Source organism: Ovis aries, chromosome 3, assembly GCF_016772045.2.
Source record: "Ovis aries strain OAR_USU_Benz2616 breed Rambouillet chromosome 3, ARS-UI_Ramb_v3.0, whole genome shotgun sequence".
NCBI lineage: Eukaryota > Metazoa > Chordata > Mammalia > Artiodactyla > Bovidae > Ovis > Ovis aries.
In genome coordinates this window covers 100532474-100546283 of record NC_056056.1, presented here as the reverse complement: position 1 = coordinate 100546283, position 13810 = coordinate 100532474, and the positions used below count along the sequence as shown (strand labels likewise).

At 47.3% G+C, this 13810-nt stretch overlaps 1 protein-coding gene across 7 annotated transcripts in view; it reads left to right on the top strand.

The window, feature by feature from the left end:
- Positions 1-13810, top strand: part of NPAS2 (neuronal PAS domain protein 2) — a 204754-nt gene that overhangs the window by 144147 nt on the left and 46797 nt on the right. For 4 of the 7 annotated variants that reach the window (XM_060412416.1, XM_060412414.1, XM_060412413.1 and 1 more), the window contains exon 8: positions 12600-12638. The exons of the other annotated variants lie outside the window; for them this stretch is intronic. In XM_060412416.1, coding sequence (XP_060268399.1) covers positions 12600-12638 — 39 coding nt within the window. The remainder of the gene's footprint in view (positions 1-12599; positions 12639-13810) is intronic. 7 annotated transcript variants of the gene reach the window in all.

The following is a 13810-nucleotide window of genomic DNA, read 5'->3' as shown; positions in this document are numbered from 1 at the left end:
AAGTTAGGGGATCTTTCTTGAAAAGAGTCTCCAAATGTAATTGTGGAAAAGCTGAAGTCTAATTCTCACTTGGATTAAAACAGCAAAATATGTAAGACGAGTGAATTTCTGAGATGGAACCCTATGCGATCACCAACATCTAGCCATTTTTTATCTCTCAAGTAAGGCTCACTGTAAGAAGTCATTCAAATTTGGTTCTATAGGTTTACTTCTCAATAAACATGAAATAATGGAATAATAACACAGCTCACCTGAGGAAGGTTTTCTTAGCACCAGGCCCCGGGCTCAGTCCTGACGCTGGTCCTCTCACTGAATCCTGCCAGCAGTCTCTTGAGATTGTCCTCATGGCATCCTATGTATTTTTTAATTGAAGAGTAGTTGATTTACAATGTGATGTTAGTTTCAGATGTATAGCACAGTGACTCAGTAATACATATCTGTATATATATGTACATCCCAGGTGGTGCTAGTGGTAAAGAAAATCCTCCTGCCAATGCAGGAGGTACAAGAGATGCAGGTTGGATCCCTGGGTCAGAAAGATCCCCTGGAGTGGGAAGGGAGGTGGGAGGGGGGTTCATGTTTGGGAACGCATGTAAGAAAGATTTTAAAATTTAAAAAATAAAAAACTAAAAAAAAAAAAAGAAAGATCCCCTGGAGGAAGAAATCGCAACCCACTCCAGTATTCTTGCCTGGGAAATCCCATGGACAGAAGAGCCCGATGGGTCATGGGGTTGCATAGAGTCAAACACAATTGAGGGACTGAACACACATATATATGTGCATATGTGTATTAAATATGTGTGTATACATATATATATATGAATATTAAAAGTGAAAGTGTTAGTCGCTCAGTCATGTCCAGCTCTTTGGAACCCCATGAACTGTACAGCTCACCAGGCTCCTCTGTCCATGGAATTCTCCAGGCAAGAATACTGGAATGGGTAGCTATTCCCTTCTGCAGGGTATCTTCCCAACCCAGGGACTGAACCCAAGTCTCTCACATTTCAGGCAGATTCTTTACCATCTGAGTCTCCAGGGAATCCCTATATATGAATACATATATATATATATAAAGAATATATATATATTCTTTTTCAGATTCCTTTCCCTTATAGATTATTACAAAATACTGAGTATTATTTTTTGTGCTATACAGTAGGTCCTTGTTGGTTATCTCTTTTATATGCAATAGTGTGTATATGTTAATCTCAAACTCCTAATTCATTCCTCCCCACCACCAGGTTTCCCCTTTGGTAACCATAAGTTTGTTTTCTAACTCAGTGAGTCTGTTTCTGTTTTGTAAATAAATTCATGTGTATCTTTTCCTTTTTAGATTCCACAGATGAGTGATCTTATTTGATATTTGTCTTTTTTTTTTTTTTACTTTATTTTACTTTACAATACTGTATTGGTTTTGCCATACATTGACATGAATCCACCACGGGTGTACATGCGTTCCCAAACATGAACCCCCCTCCCATCTCCCTCCCCATAACATCTCTCTGGGTCATCCCCGTGCACCAGCCCCAAGCATGCTGTATCCTGCCTCGGATATAGACTGGCGATTCGTTTCTTACATGATAGTATACATGTTTCAATGCCATTCTCCCAAATCATCCCACCCTCTCCCTCTCCCTCAGAGTCCAAAAGTCCGCTCTACACATCTGTGTCTCTTTTGCTGTCTCGCATACAGGGTTATCATTGCCATCTTTCTAAATTCCATATATATGTGTTAGTATACTGTATTGGTGTTTTTCTTTCTGGGTTACTTCACTCTGTATAATCGGCTCCAGTTTGTCTTTGACTTAGTTCACTTAGTGTGATAATCTCCAGGTCCATCCATGTTGCTGCAAATGGCGTTACTTCATTCTTTTTGTGGCTGAGTAGTTTTTTTTGGCTGTGCTGGGTATTCGTTGCTGCACAGGTTTTTCTCTGGCTGCAGCAAGTGCGGGCCGCTCTCTTGTTGTGATACACAGGCCTCTCACTGCAGTGGCTTCTCTTTGTTGCGGAGCATGGGCTCTAGGGCAGACATCAGTAGACGTGGCATGTGGGCTCAGTGATTGCAGCTCCCAGGCTCTCGAGTGCAGGCCCAATAGTTGCGGCGCACGGGCTTAGTTGCTTCATGTCATGTGGGATCTTCTCGGATCAGGGATTGAACCTGTGTTTCCTGCGTTGGCGGGCAGATTCTTTACCACTTAGCCACCAGGGAAGGCTGGGGTGTATGTACCTTTTCAAATTATAGGTTTCTCCAGATATATGGCATTATTCTGTCTTAACAGAGGAGGAAATTGATACATGAAAGAGTTAAGTCTCAAGCACACAGCAGGGACATGCGGGATCCACATTCAGAGCAAATCTAACCCGGAACTCATATTCTTAACCTCAGTGCTTTGCTGCTCACTACAAATCTAGCTGGAAACTGCACATTTAAATGCAAACGCAGGCCTCTCCCTGGCATCTAGCATCCTGTAGGCCCACAGTGTTTGTTCCTGTGCACATCAGGTGTCCTGGATGTTTAGGTACCAGGATGTTTAAGAGTGCCTTAGACTCGAGTCAAATGCAGACACACAGACATGGCAAGGACTGTGATAAAGGAACAGGTGTATACTCACAGATCCCTAGACCTGCACAGCACGAGAAGCTCCAGGGCAGGCCAGGAGCAGAGCGGGTTGATGAAATGTGGATGAGGGCCTCTAGCTGGTTTCTGTGGAAAAGAGCAGGCGAGGCAGAGCTTGGGCTTGGCTGGTTTGAATAATTTCAGCAGGCTTTGGGGGGTAAGGGCTTCCCTGGTGGCTCAGCAGGGAAGAGTCTGCCTGCCAATGCAGGAGATGAGGGTTTGATCCCCGGGTTGGGAATCTCCCCTGGAGAAGGAAATGACAACCCACTCTAGTATTCTTGCCTGCGAAATTCTATGGACAGAGGAGCCTGGTGGGCTATAGTCCTTGGGGGTCACAAAAGAGCTGGACACGACTGAGCAACTGAACAACAACTTGGGGTTAAGGGCTGTCCCCATTGCCTGGTCCTGGTGTGATTTGGGCAGGTGGAGAGTGGCTCAGAGTGTGAGAGCAAGATGGAGATGTTTGGGGTGTGTGAGCACTACATGGGTTGGTTTGCATCCTAAAAGTACACCAGAAGTGAGTGGTTTACTATCTCTAGGAGTTGTCTGACCCTGAGAGGAGTAGTCCCTCTAGCTCAGCCCGGCCCCCAAATTCAAAACATCAAATACAGAAGCATAATTAATATACAGGCCACCCCACGCAACTTCCCCACGCAGGCACAGAGTAAGAGCAATATGTAAAGGGTAGAAGGGATGACATCAGTTAACATCAGTTTTATTTTAATCTAATACCTGCTCATACTTTGAGGAACTATTAATATATAGGAAACCTGACTTGGGTCCATTACCATGAAAAGTCCTATTATTTCTGTAGGGCTGACTAATTTGAGGAGCATTGTCTGATTCTATTGGGTTTTTTTTAATGTGTATTTATTTTTATGTTTATTTAATTTTGGCTGCACTGGGTCTTCATTGCTGTGAGTGGGTTTTCTCTGTTTGTGATGAGCGGGGGTTGCTTTTCGCTGCAGGGCCGGGCTTCTCATTGCAGTTGCCTCTCTTGTTGCAGAGCAGAGGCTCTAGAGCCCTGGCCCAGTAGTTGTGGTCCGCAGGCTCAGCTGTCCCAAGGCATGTGAGATCTTCCCGGACCAGGGGTTGAACTTGTGTCCCCTGCATTGGCAGGCAGATTACCAACCAGTGAACCCACAGGAAGTCCCTGGTGAATTCTTTGTTGATACCTGGAAAGAGGAAATGCTGAATTTACTCACCTGTGGACTCATCACCAGCCTTCCTGGGCCCACATAGTCCATGCCTGGCATGTATGTATATACCTGATAGAGGCAGGTTGATGTAGACTGAGGCTCCAGATCCCCGGCCCTGGACACACAGGTGGTGGGGGAGGAGCCAGGATTTAGGCCAAAGACTTCTGCCTCCAGGGGAGCTGAGGACAGAGAACTTCCTGACGGAGTCCAGAGTACCCTTCAGAGATGGAGGGCGGCTTCCTGGAAGGCTCTTGCCACGTCTCTGGCCTTAAACCCAAAGTGCAGTTGAAATGCACTTTCATGTGTGCTGGGCGAGGTGGAGTGTGTGCCTTCCGGTGCCCTGTGAGCTGTCTACACGGGCAGGCCTCCTGAGTAGTGCTCAGTGGTCAGGGACATTGGTCCCTGGCCTCCATTCCCTCCCCATTGAGCTTCCTTCTCACCTGGGCTCTTCAGGTATTGGGAGGCCAGTAGCCCCCTTCCTGACATCCTTCTCATGTCCCTCGCTTGCCCACCCCCCACCCCACTCCAAGAACTGTCCCTGACTCCTTCTCCCAGCCTAGAGCTTGTCTCACCAACCATCTGATGGAACCTAGGCTGACAGGTGCTGACTGCTTCCCTAGGCTTGTATCCATAGGAACCCTCAGGCCTTAAAGCAAAAGGCCCCCAGTGACATGTGTGGAGTGCAGGGCAGGGGAGAGAGGCTGGCACCGAGCCAGAGAGGAGACCTGTACGTCATGTCAACGAAGATGCTGTCTGCTTACCTGCTCAGAACTTCTGGCTCTGTGACCCTGGGAGGCTGGAAGAGGGGCGGACAGAGCACCCTGGCCCTTGTTGACAAGCTTGAACCCTCTAACCGGATGTTTCCAGGTTCACACATCCATTGTGCTACGTTTCCCCCTCCCCCCACCCATGGACACAAATGTACCAACTAACTGTTGCCTAAATGTGCTGTGTGCTAAGTCACTTCGTGTCTAGCTCTTTTGCGACCCCATGGACTGTAGCCAGTCAGGCTTCTCTGTCTGTGGGATTTCCCAGGCGAGCATACTGGAGTGGGTTGCCATTCCCTTCTCCAGGGGATCTTCCCAACCCAGGGATGGAACCCACATCTCTAACATCTCCTGCATTGGCAGGCAGGCTTTTTTTCTTTTCTTTTTACCACTGAGCCACCTGAGAAGCCCAAATACTTGAGCAAAATGGCACGTCTTGGTCACTCCTTGGGACTCCATCATTTGCCACAGATGTTCTAGGGGGCAGAGGGCAGACAGGACTTCCCATCTTTAACCTAGATTTTTAATCATTGTGAAGACCGCTATGTCAGGAAATGAGACGAGAAAGTATCGATCATTTTCTTCGAATTGTTTCACTTGGGGGCAGTTTCTATCCTACTTCGTGAGAAGCTTCCAGAAGGAATCTGAGCTGGGCAGTAGAACCTCTTGTCTCATCCTGTCCCCATAAAAAGTCCACTCTGTGATCCTGGCCGTGTGGCTTGGAGCCCCGGGATGAATTGTTGGTCAGAGCAGCCTCCAGGCCACCTCTGCTCTGCCCACTGTTTCCAGAATAGAGTTGAAACAAAATCACTTCATCTGGGGCTATGTTTGTCCGGTCACAGATTTTTTTTTTTTTAATGCTTTCAAATAAATACCCCCCTAATCCCTAACCAAGTCCTGCTGCCCAGCCCTACACACTGATTGGGGAGGAACTGCCCAGGTGAGTTTCAAAGGTGCAGGAGCAGTCTTTGCTGGAAGGGGTTCTAAGAGGCAGGTCCCAGTTCCTGAAAGAACTTGATGCCAGGAAGTAGGCTGTCCTCCCTGGGAGCCCAGCCTCCGCCCCCAGATTTGGATCTCACTGTGCTTCGGACTGAAATCCAGAAAGCAGTGTTTCAGAAGTGGCTGGTGCAGCTCCAAATAGGTCATCCTCAGCAAACATTCCACTCTGGGTTTTCCACAAACCTCACGGCAGAGGGTGCAAGTTTCCCTGCCCTCATTTCACCTACTCCTCTCTAACCATGCGGCTTCCCAGGTGGCGCTAGTGATAAAGAACTTGCCTGCCAGTGCAGAAGACATAAGAGACGCAGGTTCGACCCCTGGGTTGGGAAGATCCCCTGGAGAAGGGCATGGCAACCTACTCCAGTGTTCTTTGCCTGGAGAATCCCATGAACAGAGGAGCCTGGTGAGCTACAGTCCATGGAGTTGCAAAGAACTGAACACAACTGAAGCGACTTTTCAGGCACTCTGACCGCACAAAAAGATTTGAGATGCTGGAAGCAGAGGATGCTTTCCGGCTTTCGGCACTTGATGTCACTGTGTTCTGTGGGGTTTCTGTAGGTTGCCTCCTTTTCTGCCTTTGGGTTTGGGGATTTTCATTTGTTTGGTTTTTGAACTAAACTAATTGAGACATCTCAGTGAAGGGAACCAGCCACCTGTCCGCCAGACCTCACAGGTAGTGGGGATGTGCATTTCACACTAAAGGATAGCTTCCTGGAGGGAAGTCTGATCTCTCCGTCCCAGGCCCCCAAGAGTAAGAAACAGTATCCCTTCTATACCCACACAGGGATGTACAGCATCCTTCTCCGGAAAGATCAGTGCTGCCAGATTAGATTGCATCAAGTTCGCAATCAAGAACAAATTGTTACCCAAGGGCAACGTCCTGTGTGAGCATCTAATAAGATGGAATGGCGAGGAATGGTCAGAACCGTTATCAGCCCTATCTTTCTGCTTATTTCAGCCCTGACTGTAGGGAACTTTGTACGATTGTGTGTGATTAAAACACACACAAGATATGCACGTGGAGGATGGGACGAGGGCCTGTTCACTTCCCCAAGCACCCGATGATCAGGCCAACCATCTGGGGGAGATCTTGTTTATACCCTCACAAGTTTCTGGCCCTGACAAATATTCATTTTAATTGATGAATACCAGGAGAGAGGAGAAACTCAATTAAGACTTGTATTTGCCCATTAGGGTGATTTTTTTTTTCAGCCCAGCACATTGCAGACCCCCGGCTCCCTCATGTGGCTCTCAGTCTTTCTCTGGTATCATTTTTCCACCTGCCAGACAGAACTGGCAGAAGAAAAAGAAGAAACCACGCATTACCCCCAGCAAGTTGGGTGGTGGTCCAGGCTAAAAAGCACACAGCATTGTTTTGCCGCTGCTCTGAGAGCCCAGTCCACTTTTCACAACACATCATGGGAAGGGTGCTGTGAGGAGAGAGAGTCTGGAAAGAGCGAGTAATTAGCAAGAGAGGAATTCTCATAAAAGTGCAGAAAAAAATTTTTCCCTCCACATTCTAACCCTCCAGCCCGAACGTTATGGATGTTCATCACAAATGAAACTTAGGGACCTCATTGTTCCTTTAACAAACCTCCTCATTGACTGTTCCATGTCTTCCTAGACACCTACCAGCTTTTTTTTTTTCCATTTGTTCCAGGAAGTGTGGGGAAAGCTATTTGTCACTCTGCTTGTGTACCTGTGGGCTTCCCTGGTGGCACAGTGGTAAAGAATCCACCTGCTGATGCAGGAGACACAAGAGACATGCATTCGACCCCTGGGTCGGGAAGATGCCCTGGAGGAGGGAATGGCAACCCACTCCAGTATTCTTGCCTGGGAAATCCCTTGGACAGAGGAGCCTGGTGGGCTATACTCCATGGGGCTGCAAAGAGTCGTACACGACTGAGCAACTATACACGCACGTTTGTGTGCTATTGGGCTTGCTGGGTGGCTCAGATGGTAAAGAATCCACCTGCAACCTGGAAGACCCGTGTTCAGTCGCTGGGCTGGGAAGATCCTCTGGAAGAGGGCATGGCAACCCACTCCAGTATTCTTGCCTGGAAAATCCCATGGACAGAGGAGCCTAGAGGGCTACAGTCCATGAGGTCGCAAAGAGTCAGACACGACTGAGCAGCTAACACTTGTGGACTATTACTCTGTTTTGCTACAGCTACTGCAACTAAGTTATCGTTGGCAGGCCATCTCTGATCCAAATTCTCCACGGTGTGGTCCTGATGGCCGAACTCATGCTGAGGAGACAAGTTCCTCTTTCTCTCTTTCTTACTTGGCTGACCCTCCTTGTCACCCACTTTCTCCATCTTGCCCTTCGGAAGCAAGTTCTTGTCCCCCCCTGAGGTCTCCCTGCCCCCAAAGCATCCTTATCTCCTTGTCATGACTGATTTGGGAGGCTCACCTCTGTCATCAGGCAGACTGGGAAGACAACCCCAGATGCCAAGACATCATCATTCTTTTTTGTTAATTTTTTTATTATTAATTGGAGGATAATTGCTTTACAAAATTGAGTTGGTTTCTGTCATACACCAACATGAATCACCATAGGTATGCATATGTCCACTCCCCCTCGAACTCCCCCCCATCCCCCTTCCCATCCCACCCCTCTAGGCTGACATGGAGCACTGGGTTAGAGCTCCCTGCGTCATGCAGCAAATTCCCGCCGGCTGTCTGTTTTACAGATGGTGGTGCGTGTGTGTGGATGCTCCTCTCTCAGTCCATCCCCTCCTCTCCTTCCCCACCGTTTCCACAGGTCTGATCCCTAGTCTGCATCTCCACTGCTGCCCTGCAGGCAGGATCCTCCTTCTAGACTCCATATATATGCACTAATATTGTCCTCCATTGAACCTTGGGGTTCTCTTGGTTTTGGAATCCTGAGAATTTGAGCCCAAGGAAAAATTCTTTCAGGATCTCTGAAATCAGAGACTTCAGTGCTGAACGATCCATGAGCAAAGAAGGGACTTGGTAACCCCTTGATCCTTTCAGCATCCTGCATGTCCCCAAGCATGAGGCCCATGACAGGTGCTTGGCTGTTTTCCACAGAGCTGTGATGCCTGTGCATGCTGGTTTGCAGCTATTTCTCACTCAGGCACCCTTCTGACCAGTGTTAATGCCTCAGAGGGCAGTGAGCCAGCCCGAGTACCCTGGAACCAGAACCGTGTCGTGGGCCAGCCTCCCACAGCCCAAGGCCACCAGCAGCAGCAGGCTGGGCTACGGAAGGGAAGCCAACCAGGAGTCTCAAGGTCTGCACATTGGTTGCTGGTTAGGATCTGAAGGTCTCTTCCCAGACTGGACTTTAAGCTGTGGTACAGTGTGAGGTGGAAGATCACCTCGAGAGAGAGTCATTGAGTAAACACGTGTGGGCAAGACTCCTGCTCAGAGCTGGAGACAGAACCAGCCCCACCCAAACCCCATCACTGCCCCAGTTCCCACTGTGGGGAAAGCTAGCTCTTCAGCTTTGGGTTTTTGATTAGAGCACTTATTTTTTTTGATACTATAGGAGTTATTTATTCACTATACACAGAACACATTGTTGTTTAGTTGCCAAGTTGTGTCCGACTCTCTGGGACCCCATGGACTGTAGCCCGCCAGGCTCCTCTGTCCATGGGATTCTCCAGGCAAGAATACTGGAGTGGGTTGCCATTTCCTCCTCCAGGGGATCTCTGCGACCCAGGAATCAAACCCACATCTCTTGACTGGCAGATGGATTCTTTACCACAGAGCCAGCAAGGAAGCCCATACACAGAACATGTCCCCAGTAAAATGTACAGAAAATCACTAAAAAATATGATTTGGTGAACATGCTCTCACTTAGAGAACATACTGATACTAAATCAGTTGGGAATAGTTGTTTGCCTCAAAATAATCTGGTTATAGGGCCCAGAGTCTCCTTTATATCTGATGCAAAGTTCAGAGGGGCTTCCCTCCTAGCTCAGTTGATAAAGAAATGCAGTCTTTATGCATTTCTCCTGTCTGCAATGCAGGAGACCTGGGTTCAATTCCTGGGTGGGGAAGATCCTCTGGAGAAGGAAATGGCCACCCACTCCAGTATTCTTGCCTGAAGAATCCCATGGACAGAGGAGTCTGCAGGCTACAATCCATGGGGTCGCAAGAGTCGGACATGACTTGGCAACTAAACCACCACGACCAAAGTACAGTACTTATTTTGGGGACTATTTCCTAATGTGTTGTACGAGGAGGCAGAGTTCACAATTAAATATGACTCTAGTATATTACACAGGAGACCTGGGTTCGATCCCTGGGTCAGGAAGATCTTCTGGAGAAGGGAATGGCAATCCATTCCAGTATTCTTGCCTGGAGAATTCCATGGACAGAGCAGCCCGGTGGGCGACAGTTTGTGGGATCACAAAGAGTCAGACATGACTGACCAACTAACATTGCTACAACTACTAGTATATTACAGTCCCCGCACACAATAAATCAGTTTGTTACAGATGAAAACAAATCATTCTTTGATTATTTGTGTTAATGGGATGCAAAGAAATACTGGATAATTTTAAATGCCAAATAACCACAAAATGACTTATCTTTGATAGTGTATTGGGTTTTATTATTACACAGGATATAAATGGGGTAAGATATTTTTGTGAATAATACATCTCAAACAAAACAACAAAAATGAGGCCACCCTGTAATGATTCACAGGATTGTACTCAGACCACTGTTGACTAACCCTGGGATGTGGAACAGGAATTAATCAGTTTCGTATCTGTCGTTGGTTAGTGCTGTGTGTTTGCTGGTGGCAGGGAAAGGAGAAGTCTGGAAAGGGACAGAAATCTAATAAGACAGGGCTTTGCCTTCCTTGAGTGGTTAATCCTTCTGAGAGGCTCTCGAAGCCAATTGTAATTAGATCTATTTTTTCCTATGACTGAAGTTGAAACAACTAATTAAGTCCTTAATTAATGTTTTTCAACCACCTTGGGAAGTGCCAGAGAAGTTGCTCTAAGTGATCCCTATTACTCAGAGGTCCCTGGGCACAGCCTCCTTTTGTTAACTCTAGAATATGTGAGAAAGCTCATGCTGGGAGTACAAGTCATTTCAGAGGCAACTGACAAAACGTTGACAGGGTCTTCTTCCCCCTGGCTTCCTCCAAGGTTTTCTCCTTGCCCTCTGTTACAACTTTCAGTCTTCATTTATTTTCACCTTTGCTCAAGACTTCGTCTACTTAAGGCTTCTGGGGGTGGAAGCTTGTTTAGAAAAGGAGTTTGTTCAGTTTCAAGCCCCTCTGTAAAAGATCCAACTTATCAAGTGCAGACTCTGAGCAATCATGAGATGTCCCTCCTGGGGTGCATTTTCTTCTTTAAAGCCATGAAAGTGATAAGAGGACTGATAAAAACCACCTTGGGAGGCAGTCAGGCCAAGGGCAAGGTCTGCAAAACATCCACTTCTTTTCCACGATCTGAGGCTCTACCGCTTGAAGAAGTTATCGGGGGCTGGTGTTCACTACCCCTTCCTCTTCACAGTAAATCACCCAGGGAGGTGCTTACTGACATGAATCTAGCAATCGAAAAGGTCACTCAAACTAGTTTGTGGTTTGTGTGTGTGCAGGCTATTGTCTGACTCTGCAACCCCATGAACTGTCCTCTGTCCATGGAATTCTCCAGGCGAGAATACTGGAGTGGGTTGCCATTTCCTACTCCAGGGGATCTTCCCAACCCAGGGATCAAACTATGTCTCCTGGCCCAGGCAGGCAGATTCCTTACCACTGCGCCACTGGGAAGACCAGGTCATGGTATAAAGATTTTTCTCTTAAATTCTTGGGATGTCCTCAGATGTTCGTTTGGAAGGTCTTGCTATTCTGAAAGAGAAGAGAGGATTTTATTAGGTTTTTATCTGGCAGGCAGTGTCTCTAGATTCAGGCAGAGAGGATCTTCCACATCTGGGAAATTTTTAAACGTCTTTTTTTTTAATGACACAGATGTTCACATCTGCAGACCCTTCCCTTGTGTGGACTTGTTTTCCTTTCCCTTGGTGACTTCCTTGGCCCACCCGAGAAATTAATCTGCAGTGATCTAAGCCAGAGACCGACAGATGTAAATTCTCTCGGGCCCACTCTGTTTTGTTTTCCTCACTTTATATGCATGTTTGGAAACATTTATTAGTATTTATGCGGAGGCATTCAGAGACTATGTTTGGTAAAATGAGTGTGTTCCTGTTGGTGGGTAGCCGACCACTATAGATAGAAGACCCAGTATAGATGGATTCACTTAGAAACCTGTAAACATAGGAAACAAAACATTACTGGAAAGCCAGAGAGTCTTACCGATTTCATTTCAGAAAACAGTTTTCTGATGCTTTTTATGGTCTCAAATTGGAAAACATAGCTATGTCTTAATCTACAAGCTCAGAAATATGCATGATATAATCAACTACATTTTAAAAAGAAAGAAGTAATGTAGGTTACCTAGAATAATAATCCTCAACCCTGGCTGCATGTTAGTAAATTGGGGGAGGTTTTATTGTTCTTTTAAAGATACATTTTAGGGACTTTCCCTGTCCATGGTTAAGATTTGACCTTTCAGTACAGGGGTGCAGGTTTGATCCCTGGTTGGGGAACTAATATCCCACATGCCTCTTGACCAAAAAAAAAAAAAAAAAAATCTAAACATAAAACAGAAGCAATATTGTAACAAATTCGATAAAGACTTTAAGAAAATAAAGAAAAAATTTTATTTTTTTACTGACTTTTTAAGACCCAATTTTATTTTATTTAAAAAAAATTTTTGGCCACATGGTATGCAGGATCTTAGTTCCTCATCAGACCCATGACCCCTGCATTGAAAGTGTGGGATCCTAACCACTGGACCACCAGGGTGGTCTCTGGGGAGACTTTATAAAGTGTTGCTGCCCGGGCTTCACCCTGAGTTTCTAAAGTAGCTGATCTGGGCTGGGGGCAATCATGTATCTAGTTCTGGGGAATCTGGAGAGAATTTCATGTACCTGATAGGTTGACATTTCTCCTATTGAATTCTTTTTTCCACCCAGCAAACTCCACTGAAAATAACGAGAAGTTTTCTCTGGAAGGTAAAGCCATTTTTCACAGTCACCCTGAAGACAGGTGTTCTGCTCCTAGGGAAACGGCTACTTATGCCAAGTGGTACCACCCCTGGGCCTCTTGGGGTCCTGGCCTCAGCATCATGGTGGGCGGGAGCCCAGAACAGTCCCCTCTCGGCCCTGTTAGAACCAGGACTTGAAGTCCCAGGACCTGGGTGGAGGCCCTGCTGCACCATTTCAACTCTGAGTGAGCTCAGTTAATATACACAAGCCTCCTAGACCTTGGGTTCCTCATTTATAGGATAAGGAAAGCCAGCCTTCCCGGCCTGTGAGAACACATAAGACACAATGAATGGGTTTTGTCACCTGGGCAGTGAGTTCTGTTGTGGACACTGTGTAACTAGGGGGTGGGGGGTTGTCACTGTGAATCCTGAGCTATCTCCTCAGTCAAGTCCTGCAGCATCCTGGGCTCTGTGATGGTTCAGGGCACAAGCTCTTGAATCCCAGGTAGACCAACCCAGGGTCAAGACCCACTGGCTCCCCTGTAGTAGTAGTAGTACTGGTTACTTAGTCATGTCCAGCTCTTTGTGACTCAGCAGACTATAGCTCATGCTCAACCAGGCTCCTCTGTCCATGGGATTCTCCAGGCAAGAATCCTGGAGTGGGGAGCCATGCCCTTCTCCAGGGGATCCTCTCAACCCAGGGATCGAACCTGGGTGTCCTGCACTGCAGGCAGATTCTTCACCATCTGAGCCACCATACTTCCCCTGAGCCTGTCAGTATCAGAACACTGTCCAACGATGCAGCTCACCCTTAGGACACGAGCTGACGTGCACGTCCAGACCCTCCTGGGGCCGTCTGCTGGTCTGGCAGAGCACTTTTTCCCAGCACAGTAACCTCCGTGGCTGCAGGACTAGTGGCAGTGGGAGGCAGAGTTGTGTGGTGTTGTTTAGTCACTACGTCATGTCCGACTCTCTGCGACCCCATGCACGGTAGCCCGCCACGCTCCTCTGTCCATGGGATTCTCCAAGCAAGAATACCGGAGTGGGTTGCCATTTCCTCCTCTAGAGGGTCTTCCTGACCCAGGGATTGAACCCACATCTCCTGCAGTGGCAGGTGGATTCTTTACCACTGAACCACCGGGGAAGCCCTAGTTGTGCATTGCTGACTCAAATTCCATCTCTGTCTGGCCTTGTGCCCGT